Source organism: Rhinolophus ferrumequinum, chromosome 9 (genome assembly GCF_004115265.2).
Source record: "Rhinolophus ferrumequinum isolate MPI-CBG mRhiFer1 chromosome 9, mRhiFer1_v1.p, whole genome shotgun sequence".
Lineage (NCBI taxonomy): Eukaryota > Metazoa > Chordata > Mammalia > Chiroptera > Rhinolophidae > Rhinolophus > Rhinolophus ferrumequinum.
In genome coordinates, this window is record NC_046292.1 from 71,100,173 (window position 1) to 71,116,572 (window position 16,400).

The 16,400-nt window shown below is 44.6% G+C and overlaps 1 protein-coding gene across 2 annotated transcripts in view; it reads right to left on the minus strand.

Annotated features, from left to right (window-relative positions):
* The window catches only part of ABCA4 (ATP binding cassette subfamily A member 4), a 124,968-nt gene that overhangs the window by 73,960 nt on the left and 34,608 nt on the right, over positions 1–16,400 (minus strand). For both annotated transcript variants that reach the window (XM_033115500.1, XM_033115499.1), the window contains exons 7-11: positions 14,236–14,325; positions 11,689–11,929; positions 10,534–10,673; positions 9,726–9,842; positions 8,861–9,055 (exon numbers count right to left, since the gene is read on the minus strand). In XM_033115500.1, coding sequence (XP_032971391.1) covers positions 8,861–9,055; positions 9,726–9,842; positions 10,534–10,673; positions 11,689–11,929; positions 14,236–14,325 — 783 coding nt within the window. The remainder of the gene's footprint in view (positions 1–8,860; positions 9,056–9,725; positions 9,843–10,533; positions 10,674–11,688; positions 11,930–14,235; positions 14,326–16,400) is intronic.

Genomic DNA, 16,400 nt, shown 5'->3' on the forward strand with positions numbered 1-16,400 from the left:
AATGCACAGCTGTTAAAAAATGTCTGTTTCTAAAATAAACAAACACAATAAAGAAACAAATAAAAAGGCCACGTTGGAACACAAAGCCTCACCTTGGGACAAGGCCCCCAGGTAAGTCTTGCTGTCTAGTGGGCTCCAAGGGAAGACAGAACAACCTGGCTGACAACTGCCGTGGACTTCAGCTCGCAAAGCTTTCATCTTTAATCATTCCAACAACTCTGGGAAGTAGGTGCTACTATATTAAAAATATTTAATCGTCAACAGAGCCGGGCACTGGCCAATCAGAGCATATTCTGGTCCTGAATGCCTGGATCACCCTCCCTGGGGAACACCGCCAAGAATGCAGCTCCAGTTTCACCCCAATTTTTCCGGATGTTGCCCACCATCACAGAGCCCATAAATAAGTGCTCGAGACAATGTACTGTCACTGCAGGATGAAGCTGATCATAAGCCAGGCCGGCTGTCCTTTCCAGCCCCGTCTCTGGACACTGCTGCTCCTCCCACGCCCACCCACTTCCTTGATGTACAGCCACACCCCTGCCCAGACTATCTGCTTCTCTTGAACTTGTCTTGCAGATTTACACCCCTGTGTTTTGCTAATGCTCTTCCTTCTGCCTGAAATTGCCTTTCTGCCTTGCTTGGCCAGCAAATTCAATCTTTAAGGCCCAGCCTAAATGTATTTTCATTTTTAATTTGGCATTTATGGGTGTCTATTTTATGCCAGTGCAGCTTCATTAAGGTAAATTGGGAAATCAGAAGATGAATTAAGACAGTTTGGACCCTTAGGGGTTCAGACCTGTGGGGGTGGGGAGGCATATGAACAAATAATTCTCAAGGGCTACGATGGAGGGAATATGGTGCATAGAAGGCCTGAAAGACAGGAGCTGAGTCCTGAAGGGGAGCAGAAGAGGCAGGGGGTGAGCCACTCAGGTGGGAGGCCCAGAGCTGCATGCCGTCCCATCTACCGTGGAAGAGTCATGAAGGGGCCAGCCTGGGATGGATTTCACCATTACAGTAACGAGGAGCCGCTGAGGAGCGTTAGGTGGGAGCACCATGGAGACACCGGGGTGTTGGAAAGATCTCACTGGAGGCAGTGTGGGAACTGAACGGAAGGAGCGAGTGAGTGTCTGGAGGCCCAGAGACCAGCGAGGAGAAATGGTACAGGCCTTACATGGAGAGAGGAAGGAGGGATTTCAGAGATCATCTGGAGGAAGAACTGACAATCCTTGGAGGATCTGTGACATTGTGACCTTGGATTTAGGCGACCTGTTTCTATTCCATCAGATTGAATGATTGTTCTAGCTGTCCCACTGAGATCCCACTGCCATGGTGCTATTTCATGCCATGCTTATCTGTCCCATAGAAAGTGAGCTTCTAGGGGTCAGGGGTTTATTGTATTTATTCAGATGTAGGTAGTCAATACATGCAAATAGATGAATGACTAAATGAGCTCAAATCATGTTGGTTGTCTACCATAAATCTAGCAGTAAAGACCCAATCAGAACAGTGTCAGTCGCTCCCAGGATTATCAAATAATTGATGCCTTCATCCGACTCATTATACAATTTATCCGAACAATTCTTCCTAAGTCCCCTACTAACGGGCCCCTCATAGTATAAGAGAAAGAACATCCTCATCGGAGCCAGACAGGTGTGACCTAGAATTCTGGAACCCCCGCTCATCTGCTGTGGTATGTTAGGCACATCAGTTTTTAATTCTACGAGTGACAACAATCGTGCCTCCTGAGCAGGTAGGTAGGAGCAGTGCGTGAGGTGACAGGTAAAAGTGCCTGATGTCGCGGCTGGCTCATGGCAGGCGCACGTGCCAGGCCCTTCCCTCCACCCACGACCCAGCTCACCCCACCTGTGTCCTCTTTACTCAGCCCCGTCCCATGTTTCTGAGAGACTGATGAGGCATTAAATGAGACCATTGCCCCTGCGTTGCTAATGATCCAGCTCATGGCTCTTGAAATAATAGCACACTCATGGTGTGGACTTATGTACCTTGCCTGCCTCTCCTCCAACTTTTCCTTAGCCTGCCAATGCACATGTGGCGTCAACGAATCAATAGAAGAAAGCAATAGGACAGACACTCCGCAAATATCTATCCATTTGACTCTAAAGAACATTACAGGATCAGTAGCTTTATCTTCCCAATTCTTTTTTTTTTCTTCTTTCTTAAGCTAGACTCAAAAATACACTCCCCGAGGACATTCGGATTGGGTGGCATGTGGCCAGGAGCATGCCAAGTATAAAGGAAAAGGAGCACAAAATATCTCACTACTGACAATTCATCAACAAGATAATCACCATGTAGATAATAAAGAGTTATGCACATACACTGATTGTGTTGACAGCACAGCAGCAAACAGTTAATAAATACATGTTTATTCACGACTTAGAGAAAGGTAGTTGTGACTGGTTAATGCACAATTTTATGCCTTGATCAGAGCTATTATCATATTAAAGTTTGGCTGAATTCAGCTTCCTGATGTGAAATTCAAGACCTGAAATTCAAATATACTATGAAATTAAAATACACTGTGAACTCTAAATAGTATCGCAGTTGTGCCAGGCCTAACATTTCCCTAAACAAAGAAATCAAAGGGGAGGGGTGTGTGTTTGTTTTAACTCAAGGGTAATCAGTGGGATACATTATTCATTTTTCTAAATGTGCTTTTCTCCGGAAGAAAAAAATATATGAATAGGACACATGTAAATTATGACTATAAAAGTATACACATACTAGTTTAAGATATTTACCTATATGAAGACTCATTTGCCCTGTCTCCTTAGATGTGGAGAAGAGGGTGATCAAAAGGCCTATAGAGATGAATCTTCCCACATGTTAGAGATATGAAGCTCCCCAAATGTCACCATCACCCCTTTCCCTAGTCCACTGTCTACCTTCTGACCAGAAGGTCTGCGTTTCATTCATTCATTCATTTCTCGGCAGCCGAGGGCTGGGCCTCAGGGAATAGAACATGGTTATGGGATGAACGAGGTTGTAGAAGCCTCTTACTGGGGAGGTGCTCCAAGGACAAGAAAAGGTCCAGAGGACTGGACCTTCATCTACAGAAGCGCCAGAACGCTGCCCAATCTACTGGGCCCTCAGGAATGGCCTGACATTCCTGATTCTAAGCCCATTCACTAGGGTTAATATGAAGAGTAGCTTCACAGTCCCTGGTTAATGTTTACACAAAGTTTGGAATCTGAGAAAAGGCACATTCTTCACTTGGTCTGTGGTTCAGGGGGAGACATTCAGGTGGTTATTAGTAAGAGCTGCTATGCACCGAACGTCTGCTGTGTGCCCAGCCTTTTCCCATTTCATCCTCACAGCCACCCGGAAAGGAACTGCCTCCTAACAGATGAGGAACTGGAAGTCAGAGGATTTACACTCATGCCTAACTAGTCAATGGCCTGAATGTGAAACACTATTAACCACCTGCACACTTCTCTTATTTTGTTAACAACAACCCTGTAAGTTCCGTTGTCTTACTACCTGGATTTTACAGGTAAGAGAATTGAGCCTTAGAAGGTAAAGTGACTTTCTTAGGGCAACTCAGCTAATAAGAAGCAGAGATCCAGGCCCATTTGTCCTCACTGGATGGGTGAGAAGTTTCCACAAGCAGTAGCCTGACATCACATACAAGTGACCCAGCAAGGTGGCTCCTGGGGAATGGCACTCCTCCAGGCCACTCAGTGGAAAGTCCAGTTACCAAGGCCTCACTCCAAGCAGAAAGAAAGGGGATTTAGCCCTTCTATTAGTTGAAGAGACAACCTAATGAATCACTCCTTTTCCTATAATGACAAAAGGCTTAAAGATCGTTGATCTTAGTTCTCAGAACTTCTATTACCGGTCAATATCAATCTAAGTGCACCTAGATTGACATGCTTTTCATTTTAAAGATTTTTTTTTTTGCTTACTTTTCCTTAAAGGATTTTTTTTCTTTTCTGCAATAGGTAGGGAACTAAGCATAGAGACTGGCCCAGGAAGCTCTCACAGATCTTTAGTACAAGTCATATTACTGAAAAGGAGAGCCTCAGTCAAGCTGTGAACAGTCTGTGAAGGAACACACTTGCTGCCATGTCCTGGAGAGACCCTGAGAGCCAACTAGGAGGGGTTTTCCTGCCCTGTCTGCTCCTCAGCAGTCCTGAGAATGGGAGCTTGGGGGTCGCCAAAGCTCCTCCAGAATTTCCAACACACAAGAACAGCAGAGAAATCCAGGACCCACTGCAATGATTGTTTTTTTTCCCCTCACTGCACATGTCCCCCTCCTACCTTCTCCTTTCAGTTCATGCCACCCCTTCCCCCACTTTCCTCCTCCCTCCCCCCAAGGGCAGGAAGATCAGAAACCTCATCATAATCACCCGCTGAGAGTTTGGCCCTGTCACAACCCCTCTTAGGAACCCCTGGGGGAGGCCACTGACCTGCCCTGTGGCCACCAGGCCTCTGCTGATGGGATTGCAAAGCCCTCAGGAAGTGTTGGGGGTTGAGGCGGGATGGAATTAGCAGCTTTGTAATCAGCAGAGAAGGATCCGTAGTGGCTGGGCCTGATTTCACTCCTGCCATTTTCCTCCTCTGAAGCAGTAATTCTGTTGGTTTGTATTTTGTTTAAAAGTTAATATTTATTAAGTGCTTACTGTATGCCAGGAACTATTCCAAGTGCTTGGCATGAATTAATTCAATTCTCATAGGAAGCTTATTAGGAAAGAATTATTAATATCCCCGTCTTACAAATGGGGGAAACAGAGGCACAACTAGTAGGGATTTGAACCCAGGCAGCCTGGCTCCGGAGACTGACTTCTTAACCATGTAAGCAGTTAATATATATTAAGTATCCGTTGGGGGCCTGGTGCTACATTAAGCACAAGCTACACAGAAAAAAAAAATAATCCTTCAAGAAAACAAGACCTTTATGTCACCATGCAAATGTCAAGTCAAACAAAAGACAAGAAGTATTCTTTATTACTGATAGTACCTCTCAAAAACACTGTGAGAACCACTGAACTCCATTCTGCAAGAATAAAAGAATAGACCGCTTCTCCTCCATCCACGCCCCCTTCAAGAGTTCTGCCTCTAGTACAACCATGCAGGGGATGGTGGTAAGCATGGCCAGGAGAGGGACTTAGTGGCAGAGGCAGGATGACATCAACTGAGTAAGTATACAAGGGGATGTGAAAGCCCCACCAATCTAGTAGGTGTGCAAATATACAGGTGACCAGGCCTCATCTGCGGAAACTCTGAGTCAGCGGATCTGGGTTGGTGTCCAGGAAACTGTTTTGTAAAAAGCACCCAAGGTCATTCTTGCCTTCAGACAGGTTGGGAATCACTTTGTAATGACCTGAACGCCGGTGCTGCTGCTGATGTTACACCTGGCTCCTTCTGGAAGGCTACCTAGGGAGCCTGTGCTGCCACTTCCATGGTTCTAGAGGGAAGGTCCCATACTCTGGGGAAACTCTGGTGGCAGCAGAGAGCCCTCAAAAGCACTGTGGGGACAGATGAAGGCAGGCTTTTCCTCACTATTTAGTTATCCTTCAGAACCAGGAGTCTGAGGGAGGGGGCTCGCTCTTGGGGGCCCTTACCCTAATTCCCTACCCTGTTGCCCACAACATCTCCTACCTTCTAATGGTTCCAGATGACACAAGGCCTAGACCTGGCCCTGACCTGGCCCCCCTGACCTTGGCAGATGTGACAAGCCCTTAGATGGAGAGGTTCTCTGGGAGTTTGAGGTCACGATTTTGAAAATAACTGGGATGTTTTCCCTGACCCCAAGTAACTCCAGTCTTGCTGATGAGCCAGAGATGGACATGTTAACAGGTAACTCAAACCTAACATGAACAGGGTCGAAGAGAAGTGTGAAGAGAAGGCCAGGGAAGCACAGAGTAGTGAGTAGAAGCAGAAATGACACTTAGAGCTGAGTCTCAAAGAATGAATGAATAGGAAAGCTCAACAGATGGGGAAGAAAAAGTCATTTCAGGCTTTTCCGCCTTATGTTTCTTCTTTTGAAGAAACAGCCTCCCCAACTTCACAGTCCATGCTCAGTCCGCGAGATTCAGATGAAGACAACTCTCCTTTCCCTGTGGTGGGCATATGATCCAGACCCCCATCGTAGTACACAATCCCCTGAGGGAGTCGGGGACAGGTAGACAGTAGCCAGGCCAATCAGAGAACCTCTAGGAGTAATGCTTACATTCTAGGGAACCACTCCCACTTCCAGCAGAATTTTTGGTGCGAGGATGACCACAGAGGGCCGTGAGTTGCTGACACATCACCAAATGAAGAGGGCCTGGCAGAGATGGAAGAGGGAGGATGCAAGTGGCAAGGTGAGCCGGAGAGTCTCACGGTGGCATTTCATTCCTAGACACCCTGACCTTCCAAGATATGTCAACCGATACATCTCTTTTTTGTTTAAGCAAAAAGGCTCTAACAAATGAGCAAACAACATTTGCAAAGGGTGGAATCAGGAGAGGTAAGGGCATGCCTGAGGGTGGTAAAAGGGCCGGAGTAGAGGTGTGAGTGAGCAATGGCTGTGAAGAAGAGCTGGGCAGGTTTGGAAGGACTGTGTTCCCTGGGGACGGAGTCATTAAGATTTTAAGTGTGAAAGTGATGCTTGCAGACTTGTGTTTGGAATGAATGTAGCTCCGGTGTCAGTGTGGAGAAATGCCTGAGCCAACAGAAACTGGACCTTGGAATCCCAGCAGAAACAGTTAGAATAGGCTGGTGGACAGATGACAAGGCTTCTGTGCCACAGAGAGCTGGAGCTGAGAGATATTTAGGAAATAGACAAAGCTCAGTGTGATACTATGACTTATAATAAGAAATACATGTTTGGCATTTGTTCCTGTTTCTGGCACAGAGCTCCTAAAACCCTTAGAACTTTCTGTGTGTTGAGCACCAGAAAGCTGCCTTTGTTGTGTTAAGGGTTAACTTTTGGAAAACACCTAAAAATGGGGGCTGGTTGCCAGGAGAATCAGGTGATTACTGGGTTGGATGTTTCAGTTCCACCCTCCCCTTCCTACTCCCTCCCTTCCTGGGAGGGGAGAGGGCTAGTGATTTAAGCAGTCATGCCTCTGTAATGAAGATTCCATAAAACCCCCATAGGATGCAGTTCTGGGAGCTCCAGCATTGGAGATCTGGGGAGAGGGGCTTCAGAGGGGCCATGGAAACTCCGCATTCTTTCCCCATGACCTTGTTCTATGCATCTCTTCCATCTGACTGTCCCCGAGTTATACCCTTTTGTAACAAACTGGTAACCTAGTATGTAAATTGTTAATCTGAGTTCTGTGAGCTGCTTTAGCAAATTAATCCAACCCAAAAAGGGGGTCATGGAAACCTCTGATCTATAGCCCATTTGATAACCTGGATTTGTGATTGGTGTTTAAAGTTGGGGGGTAGGCAGTGCTGTGGGACCGAGCCCTTAATCTGTGAGATGTGATGCCACTCCAGGTAGACAGCGTCAGAACTGAGTTGACACCCAGTTAGTGTTGGAGAATTGCTTGGTGGTGTAGGAAAAAACTCCATGCATTGAATTGGGTGCAGAATAATCTTCAGCGAGTGGATACGACAGAGACCGTAGAGGGGTCAGAAGGGCAAGCTCTGAATTCAGGCACACTCAGATCTGCATCCTGTCTAGCAGGTATGGGATGAGATCTTATTTAACATCTTTAATCCTTAACTTCTACATCTGTAAAATGGTAAGGATAACCGTGCACACTTCATGGCGCTGTTGTGAGGATTAAAGGAGCTAACGTATGTGTGAACCCGAGAAGAAAGATTCATTTGATGTGAACCCTGAGAAGGAATTGATCTGACAGGGGCTTCTCAGGTACTCTATATGTTGGGAAGAACCTCAGACTGAACTCTCAGCTTCCCACACTATGCCCTGCTCCTTTAAATGGGCTGAGTCAACTATTATAAGGGAGTTACTGGTTTCATCTTTCGACCAATGGATGAAGATGTGCCCTATCCAATCAGGACTGTTCCATAATAACCACATACTGGCAACCACTCAGGACTGTGAGATTCAGGCCAATCAGAAGTTTACAAATTGGGATACATTGTTTACATAAAATGGACCTAATTGGGAACCTGGGCAGAAACTTTCACTATAAAAGGCAGCCTCGCCTTTGTCTCAGCAGAATACAATTTAGATTGCTACCTGATCTGTCTTCTGGGAGGCAGCTCTTTTCACCCAAATAAATATATTTTTTAAATTCTTTACTATAGTCTACAATTATTTTTGTTCACACATGTAAAAGCACTTAGCCCAGTGCTTGGCACAAAGCAACACTCAATAAATTATAGCTGTTTTGTGGAAGAGGGAAAAGAAAGATAATTAAGAGTGACCCTAAAATCTCTAGCTGGAGAATTTGGAAAAATGCTGAGCACAGTAATCAGGATAAGAAAGGCAAGAGGAGGATAAGTTTTGGGGGGAACGAGCACACAAATCTGGTTTTGGACATGAGTCTGATGTGCCGGCAGAACCTGGAGGTGGGAGTGCCCAACAAGCCATGGAACCTCAGACTCGAGGTTTGATGGCCAACGATGGCCACTGAAGCAATGGTGGACAGGAGAGGGTCGAGAACAGACACAGACACTTCAGGGGCTGCAAGGAAGGAGGAGTCGGGGAGCTGTCAGGAGGCAGGAGATGCGCAGAGAAACTGCTTTAAGTGTGGATAAGCTGTTAGAGAACAGGACCCATCTCTGTTTGGGGGCTGTGGGAATTCTTGCTTCTTCAGTGGGGAAAATGAGAGCTGACACCTAAGAGCACTTGACTTGCTAAGAGATCTCTGGCCCCACCTACCACACTGTCTTCAAGGAGCCCAGTGTGGCCCGCAGGTGGCTTGCTGCCTCTTACCTCCAGGTACTGATTAGCCAGGCGTAGAGCACGATCAGTGACGTTAAATATGTCTCTCCAGTTGAAGATGGCCATGTCGTCAGCCCGGCTCTCTCGAGGACCCTTATAAAGGAAGTTCAGCACAGCTTCGGCAGTGACATCTTCATCAAACTGCTTATTCAGAAATGCTTTTACTGTTGGGTTCGCCAGGGTGTCCTTGGGAAGAGGCAATCGAGTCACAGCATTTAGAAATTCCATAGGATTTTTGGTCTTGTTCTAGGGCCATATCCAATTTTTAATGAAGAAGGATAGAGACTCTAAGGGTCCCTTAAAAAGCTAATGGCTTTTCTTCCACCATAAGATGTACCTATCTATGTCCCATTTCCCCCCAGTACACAGGTCTCTATGTAGGGAAGATGCATATTTTGGGGCTTGGAGGAGAGGGGCGGGGAAAAATGGTATACAGAAAGCTTTCTTTTTCTTATAGATCTTTTGTTCTCTTTTAATTATCTCTGCTATAGGACACTAGTCTCCTGGACTTGCAAAGCTGGAAATGAGGACAGACACACTCAACTATCTTTTCAGTGACAGAGCTGGGCCTTTGGGGAAGTGTCCCTTTGAATCTGAGACCCTCAATTCATAAAAGCAAGAAACCTCACGAAGCCACTCATCTTGGGGCAGTTTTTACATTTCCTCCAGAATTCAAGAAACATATCTCCCACTCAAAGTTAGTGACTCTACTTGGTGACAGCTTGTAGAACTAGTGCCCTTAGGCCCTGCTTGTTGTATCTTGATCTAACTCCAGCAGTGATTAACTCTTTACTGGAACAAGGAAACAAGTGGAACTTTCTTGACCCTTCTCCTCCCGTCCCCCTGCCATCCGTACTCTGATCATGGTCATCTGTGTGCTCTTGTCAAAGAAGTGCCAGATCTGGGGTCCCACTTCTTCCCAGGCTTTGACCAACTTCCTGACACGCTCCAGCTCTTCAAAAGTCGAGTTGGCCTAAAACCAGACAGAGATAGACAGAGACAAGAATGGAAAGAAAAAAAAAAGTGAGAGATAACCTTTCATTGTATCTTTCCTGCTCATGTCACAAACCCTCAATGTGTAGGAAAGGCTTTTCAAGGACATGTCTTAGTTTTCTCAGTCTACTGATATTTCCCCAGAACAATCTGCTATTTCCCAGCCTCCCAGACTGACAGAATCTAATTTCTTAGTATCTCAGAGGTACATGTAATATTGATGATGCTACTGTCTCAGAGCCCCCTTAAAGCCAGATTTGGACTCTGGGTGAGCAAATGCTTTTCCTCCCTATCTTTATCTGTTTCAGGTAGCCGGGATTCAGACAATGTGAACTCTTCTATTATGGAGATAATTCAGGTGCTGAGAAACAAAACCTCAGTGTAGGCTGCATAGAGAGGGGAGGACCCAAGCAGGGGTGCTGGCACAAAGCATTCTGATGATGACTGTGGATGGTAGAGGAACTCGAGTCTACTTAGCAAAAAAGAAACAGAAGCCTCCTACCAGGAGGGCACAGTCTCTCTCTCTCTCTCTTTCTCTCTCTCTCTCTCTCTCTCTCTCTCTCTCTCTCTCTCTCTCTCTCTCTCTCTCCCCCCTTCCCCCCCATCCCCTCTCTCATTTTTCCGAATGGTCCAATACAATATAGAAGGGACAAGACCAGCTGGGACCTTACGTTCTTCAGTATCTTGCGTGCAGCAGGGGAATCTGGAGTAAAGAGGATTTTCCCCATCAGCAGAGGCTTTGCTGCTCTCCAGGCTATTTTGGTCAGAGGGTTGGACTCCAGGCTCTGGATCAATGCATTACAAAAGGTCGCTGCCAGAGAGAAGGAACAGTTTTTATTGAAACTCCTGTTGCTTGGAGCTAAACATGGTCATTAGTGTGTTCACATCACATGTCTTATTCAACTCTATGCTGGAGGATTTCACAAATAACCTAAATTAATAGGCTGTACCCCACCAATGACAAGCTCATCATTAGTGAGTAACAAAATGCCACAGTTCATCTCAATAAGGGCCTCATCAGAGAAACAAAGGATGGGGCTTGCCCTGTGGTTTATTCTGCTTCAGAAGGAGGAGGCTGAGAAGCCTGCTTGTGATTATTGTAAGGAACAGAGGCCATTCGGAGATGAAAGGGACCGAGAGGCCACACGAGGCCTCCCGCTGGAATCTCAGCTTTAGTCTCAACAGTTTCCCTTCAATTAGCTGCTTAACTTCTTGGTTGTGTGTGGCTATCTTAGGGCCCAAAGACCTTCCGTACGTGTCTTGCTGCCTCTTTAATATTTAACAAGAGGGTTCTAGTTGCGTTTCTTCCCCACTCCACTCTCCTTTACCCCACAGGAGCCAAAACAAATAGTGAAAGGTGGGAAAGAGGACTTGCCAGGGACTTGCCATGTGGAACGTAATTCAGTACTACACACACAGATTTTCAGTGCATTGTGTTTGTAAAAACATCCCACAGCCATGTTTACTTGCCAGGGCCCTTCTGACCTGAGCTTGGCTTGCAACTCTGGGCTGCCTCCTCATTTATCTTTCTTCTCTTCCTCTAGAACGCAACCCTAGTTCAATCAGATCAGTGGGAAATGTCCTCTCTGTTCCCTTTCCAAGTGGGTCTCAGTTCTTTCCATGGCTCACATCCGGAATTCTTTATGCACGCCACCCCCTTCCTATGAGGGGAACTGGACTTTCTGGGAGGAGAAGCCTCTTTGCTCAAGGCTCCTCAACAAGACCAAGGGAGAGCCAACTCCAACCCTGGTTTCACCTGGACGTGTCAAACCATCAGCTTCACCAACCTCAGAGCCCGAGTTATACACAGGACTCGGGGAACTTACTTGTTCTTTTGTCATAAGAATAGACAGGATCTTTCCTCATGGAGTCAATCCCCAGGAAGGCCTTATAGTTATTGTCTTCATACCAGTTGAAGGAGAACACCCGAGAGCCTCCTCCCTCTGGGTAGCCACACAGGAGGTCAGACAGGACGCCTGTCAGCTGTGTGAAGGTCTCCGGACCTCCAGTCTGCAGGAGGGGCCCGGTCACCCACAATAGGTCTTGAACACTTGGTCGATGGATGAACTAGGGCAAGGCAAAGGCTTTGGATTATTTTAAAGCAGTCAGAATCATAATCTACTGTGACGCCAAAGCTCTAAAGTACATGGAGACCTCCACATATGTATTTGACTACCACGTTTAAAAGAAAACATCCATAGTCTAAGCAATTTTTAATTCAGCTGTAAAATTATACCCACTGCTATCCACTCAGGGCCGAAGAGGAAACTAGGATGAGCCTTAAAGAACATCAAAGAGTGAACCCCCAAAGCACTTTAATATCATTTCTGCCTTCCAGTCCCCTTTACTTGAATTCCTTGGGAATGTGTCCGTGGGGGAATGCAGAGAATATTTCTCTATAAGCCAGTTCGTGGGTTCTGTTATTCCATCAAGATGGAGATACTGGGAAAAACTGGGAAATAAAATGATGGAGGAACCACTCTGTCCTAGAAAGGCAAAGTCAGAGCAAATTTCTTTGGCTAAATAATTTAGAATTTAGTTTCTTATATTTGGAAAATTATCTTCTTATTAGCTTAATTTTACCAAATGTGAATTCTTCCATATTCCTGAAATGTGTGGTTTGTGGTTTCTGTGCGTGTGTGTGTGTGTGTGTGTGTGTGTGAAGATCCACGCAAATATAGAATAGATGAAGTACCCATACTTGGAAAAACACTTTATTGTTTTGGAAAAACTCTTTTTAAATTCCGCACCCATCTAAGAAGAGGCTGGTGATCTCTCCATGGCACTAACTGGCCTCATCCTTTGAAGGTGCATCTGTAATGCTGGGAAATAAGTTGAGCGCTCCCAGCGTTGCCAGAGTCTCAACTCCCATAATGCTACCTGGCTTTGCTTTAGGGGAAAATACAAATAAAAACAATGCTGCTTTTATTCCCCAAACACACTTTATTAATCATTTTCAAAGGCAATTGGGAATTTCAAAAACCATTAGGATTCAATCAGGTGAAACTGAAAACAGTTCCCCTACTGCACTAAGTGATGTTTACCTGTCATCCCCTCTCTTTGTCCACATGCCAACACTTGCCCTCTGAAAGCATTGAGCACCGTGTAGAATCCACAGTGAGTCACGCCTATAATCACAGTCTAGGCTTCAATACTAAAGTCGGAATCTCAAATTGCTTCAACAACAGTAAGTCTTATGACAGTCTTGCAAGGGGTTATTATTATGCTGCTTGTTTAATCAAAGCACCCAGAGATGAAGGGGCTGTTCCAGGCTCAAATGGTCTAGTATCGGTTCATATAAAGTAGGCCATCTGCTTCAACCTAGTTCAGAAAGGCTCAGACTTGCTATCTATACAGGCAAGGAATCTTCTGGAGCTCCCGCACAGAATTAAGAGTGTTGATATGCACTGGGGATTTCTTTTTTAATTACATTCTTTATCAACTTTAACCCTATTCTACTGACATGAATTTTTAAAATGCTTACGAAAAATGTTAAACAGAGACTCCCATCATAGCAGGTAGCCCTTAGAAAAATGGGCCCTTCTCTAACTCTCCCTGCACAGCACTCTGCCCTAACTTCCCCTGCTCACACTCTGCCTCGGTTGAGCTGAGTTTTATGAAAACAGATCCCAACCATGCAGTTTTCCAGGTTGGCTAAGCCCAAGTCAGCTGACAACAATGGAGGAGGGAAAAGCTCGGGGACAACGATTTTCACCTTTTACCTCCCTTAATAATACTCATCACACTGGAAGGTAATTGTTTATTGTACATCTCTCTTCCCCATTGGACTGTACATTGCACAAGGGCAGCTGCCATATCTGTCTGTTCATCATCATGCCCCCAGCAGCTCTCATCTATTGCGTGAAATAGCAGTTCCTATAAGGGCAAAGGCTGTGTCACTAGATGTTAATTAAAATGTGCACAACATTCACAAAACAGCACAAAAGAATCAATTATTTTCCTTGTGATGAGTTGAAATATGTAAGCCACTTAGTGCTTTAAGCCCTCTATAAATGTGTGCTACTACTATTAGGGTATAGATTTATATGAATTTTAAGAGCAAAACATAGTAACAGGCCACCTCCACACTGGAAAGACTTAGATTCGATCGTCAGTCTACTGATAATCTGTGCCACACCAGACAAGGTGGCATTTCTTCCTAGGCGTGAAATCACAATAGTTCCCTTCCTTTTGCTTCCAACTCAGGAGCACAGATGATGTAGGATATGAACAGGCACTCTGAAATTGCTAGATGGAAATTTCAAATGTATTTCTCCACGAACAAGTTTGAGGTACAATTAAATTGTGTTTGATAAAATGGTAAAATGGTGGAAAGATAAAATGGAATTACAAACTATGCTCTGGCCACTTACCTCTTGAATTCTTGGTGACATATCAGATAATATTCTTCCCCAGGATCTCAGATCGATACCTTGAGAACTACTGTCTAGGAGTGTAGGAAGCTGTAATCGATAGGAAAAATATATATATTTTAAAATTATATATATACATACATCATACATCATACACACATATCTGATCTCCTGTATGCTTGGAAACATCTTCCTTCTTTCTGATCAGGACCCTTTCTTTCTGCAAGATTGCTTTCAGAAACAAACTTCTTTTATCTAATTGAGAAAATCAAAAGCTCTTGTTCCAAGTCACCCTGCTGAGCTAGTCAATCACAAATAGTTTCATGGTGACATTAAACACGCCAAAATGATTCTGACTGCTGGTTTAGTGACACCAAACAAGATTCCTGGAGGAAGGAAAACAGAGTATGGAGGAAGGCTGCCTGTGCTTGCCCCCATCTGTTCCCCACCAGCTTTGTATACACTCGCAGACTTCTGCGTTTGTGTCCTTTAAGGCAGGTTGTGTTGCTTCCTCTATGCAACACTACTTTTTATGTAAGATTTGACCAGTCACTTCACCTTTCTTTCAAAGCGGCTGCTGGTAGCTTTAAAGAGAGAGAAGTTCCCCTGCAGATTCTCCAGCTGGCAGCAGTGTTCTGGTGACCTCGGGCCCATGTGACAACACACAACTGTTCGTGCATTTTCCACAGTGGTGGGGAATGTGGAAGTCCACTTGCTGGCTCTGAGTCCCAGAACCTCTTGGGAACACCTTGTTTTTCGGAAACCAAGTTCAAGTCCTGAATGAATGACTTCATTCTTCATAGTTTCAAAAGTGATTGAATCACGAATCCTATGTCTTTTTCAGGACTGAATTCTAAGTTTTAAAACAGTAGTTTTCAAACTCTAGTATGCATTTTGAGTAGGCCTGGAGGGAACCTGCATTTTAACAAGCTCGACATGTAATTCTGATTCAAGTATTTGTGGACCACAAGCCACAACCTCAGCTTTGTATTTGCCAGTGTGGTTCTCCTAAATGACGGGTGGATGGAGCTACGGCAAAGCACTGAAACAGGTGGAATTAGGCTTTGATCAGCCTTGCCTCCCCTTTCTAGCTATGTGTCCTGCTCCCCTTTCTCCCTGCTGTAGGTGCAGGGGTCCTCACATTCTCTCTGACCCTGAAATTGAAAAATAAATGTAGGCACACTCCTGGGGCATTAGCATTTCAGGTTTATTTTCTAATGTAAGATGAAAGGCTTTGTTATGCATGAGAGCTACAAAGCAGACAGGAAAATTTTCCAGAGAAAGGAACAGCGAAGCCACCATTGAAACTATACCGCTGAGAAGTATCTTTTAACTTTAACACTAAGCCTAGGCATTGGTCTTGGTATGATTTATTTCAAACTCCTTGAAAATAGCTTCCGTGTATACTGGGCAAAGCATGTTAATTCTTATTTTTCCCATAGGAGGGTGGGGCTGAGAAAAGTTGGTAGAAAGGAGGAAGCAAGCAGGTAAAAAATGTATGCCAATGGCAAGTTATCACCACCTGCTGCCAACTCTTCTAACTATTGACAGTGAAACTCTATTATAGAGGAAAGGGGATCTAAGAGATACATTAATAAAATGTCATGTGTAGACCTTCTCTTGATTTTGATCTGAACAAACCAGCTGACACAGAGGACAGGTGAACCTGACCAAGTATTAGAGAATATTAAGGAATTATTGTTAATTTTCTTTGGTGTGATTATAGCATTGTAGTTTTTTTATCCATTAGAGATACATAAGGAAGTATGTAAGGGTGAAATGATCCACTGTCTGTGATTTGTTTTTAAAAACTTCAGGGAAAAAAAGTGAGGAACAGATAAAACAAGAACAACAAAATGCTGATAATAGCTGAAGCTGGGTGATGGGTACATGGGCTTGCATTATAATACTTTGTCTTTTTTATATTTATTTCTATAAAAAGTTTTTAAAATAAAAGGAGATTTTTGGATGCAAAAGTAAATAAATTGCTGAATAAGTGAATATTAAGTAAATATCCTCTCCTATATTTTTTTCTTCTTGACGAGGATTGCCTTTGCGCAGGCTCACTTTGCTTCTCTCCCAGAACATTGTATTAGAACAGCCTTCTGGCTGGTCCCTTGCCTCTAATCTCCTCCATTCCAATGTGCAACAATGTAGCCTGAATT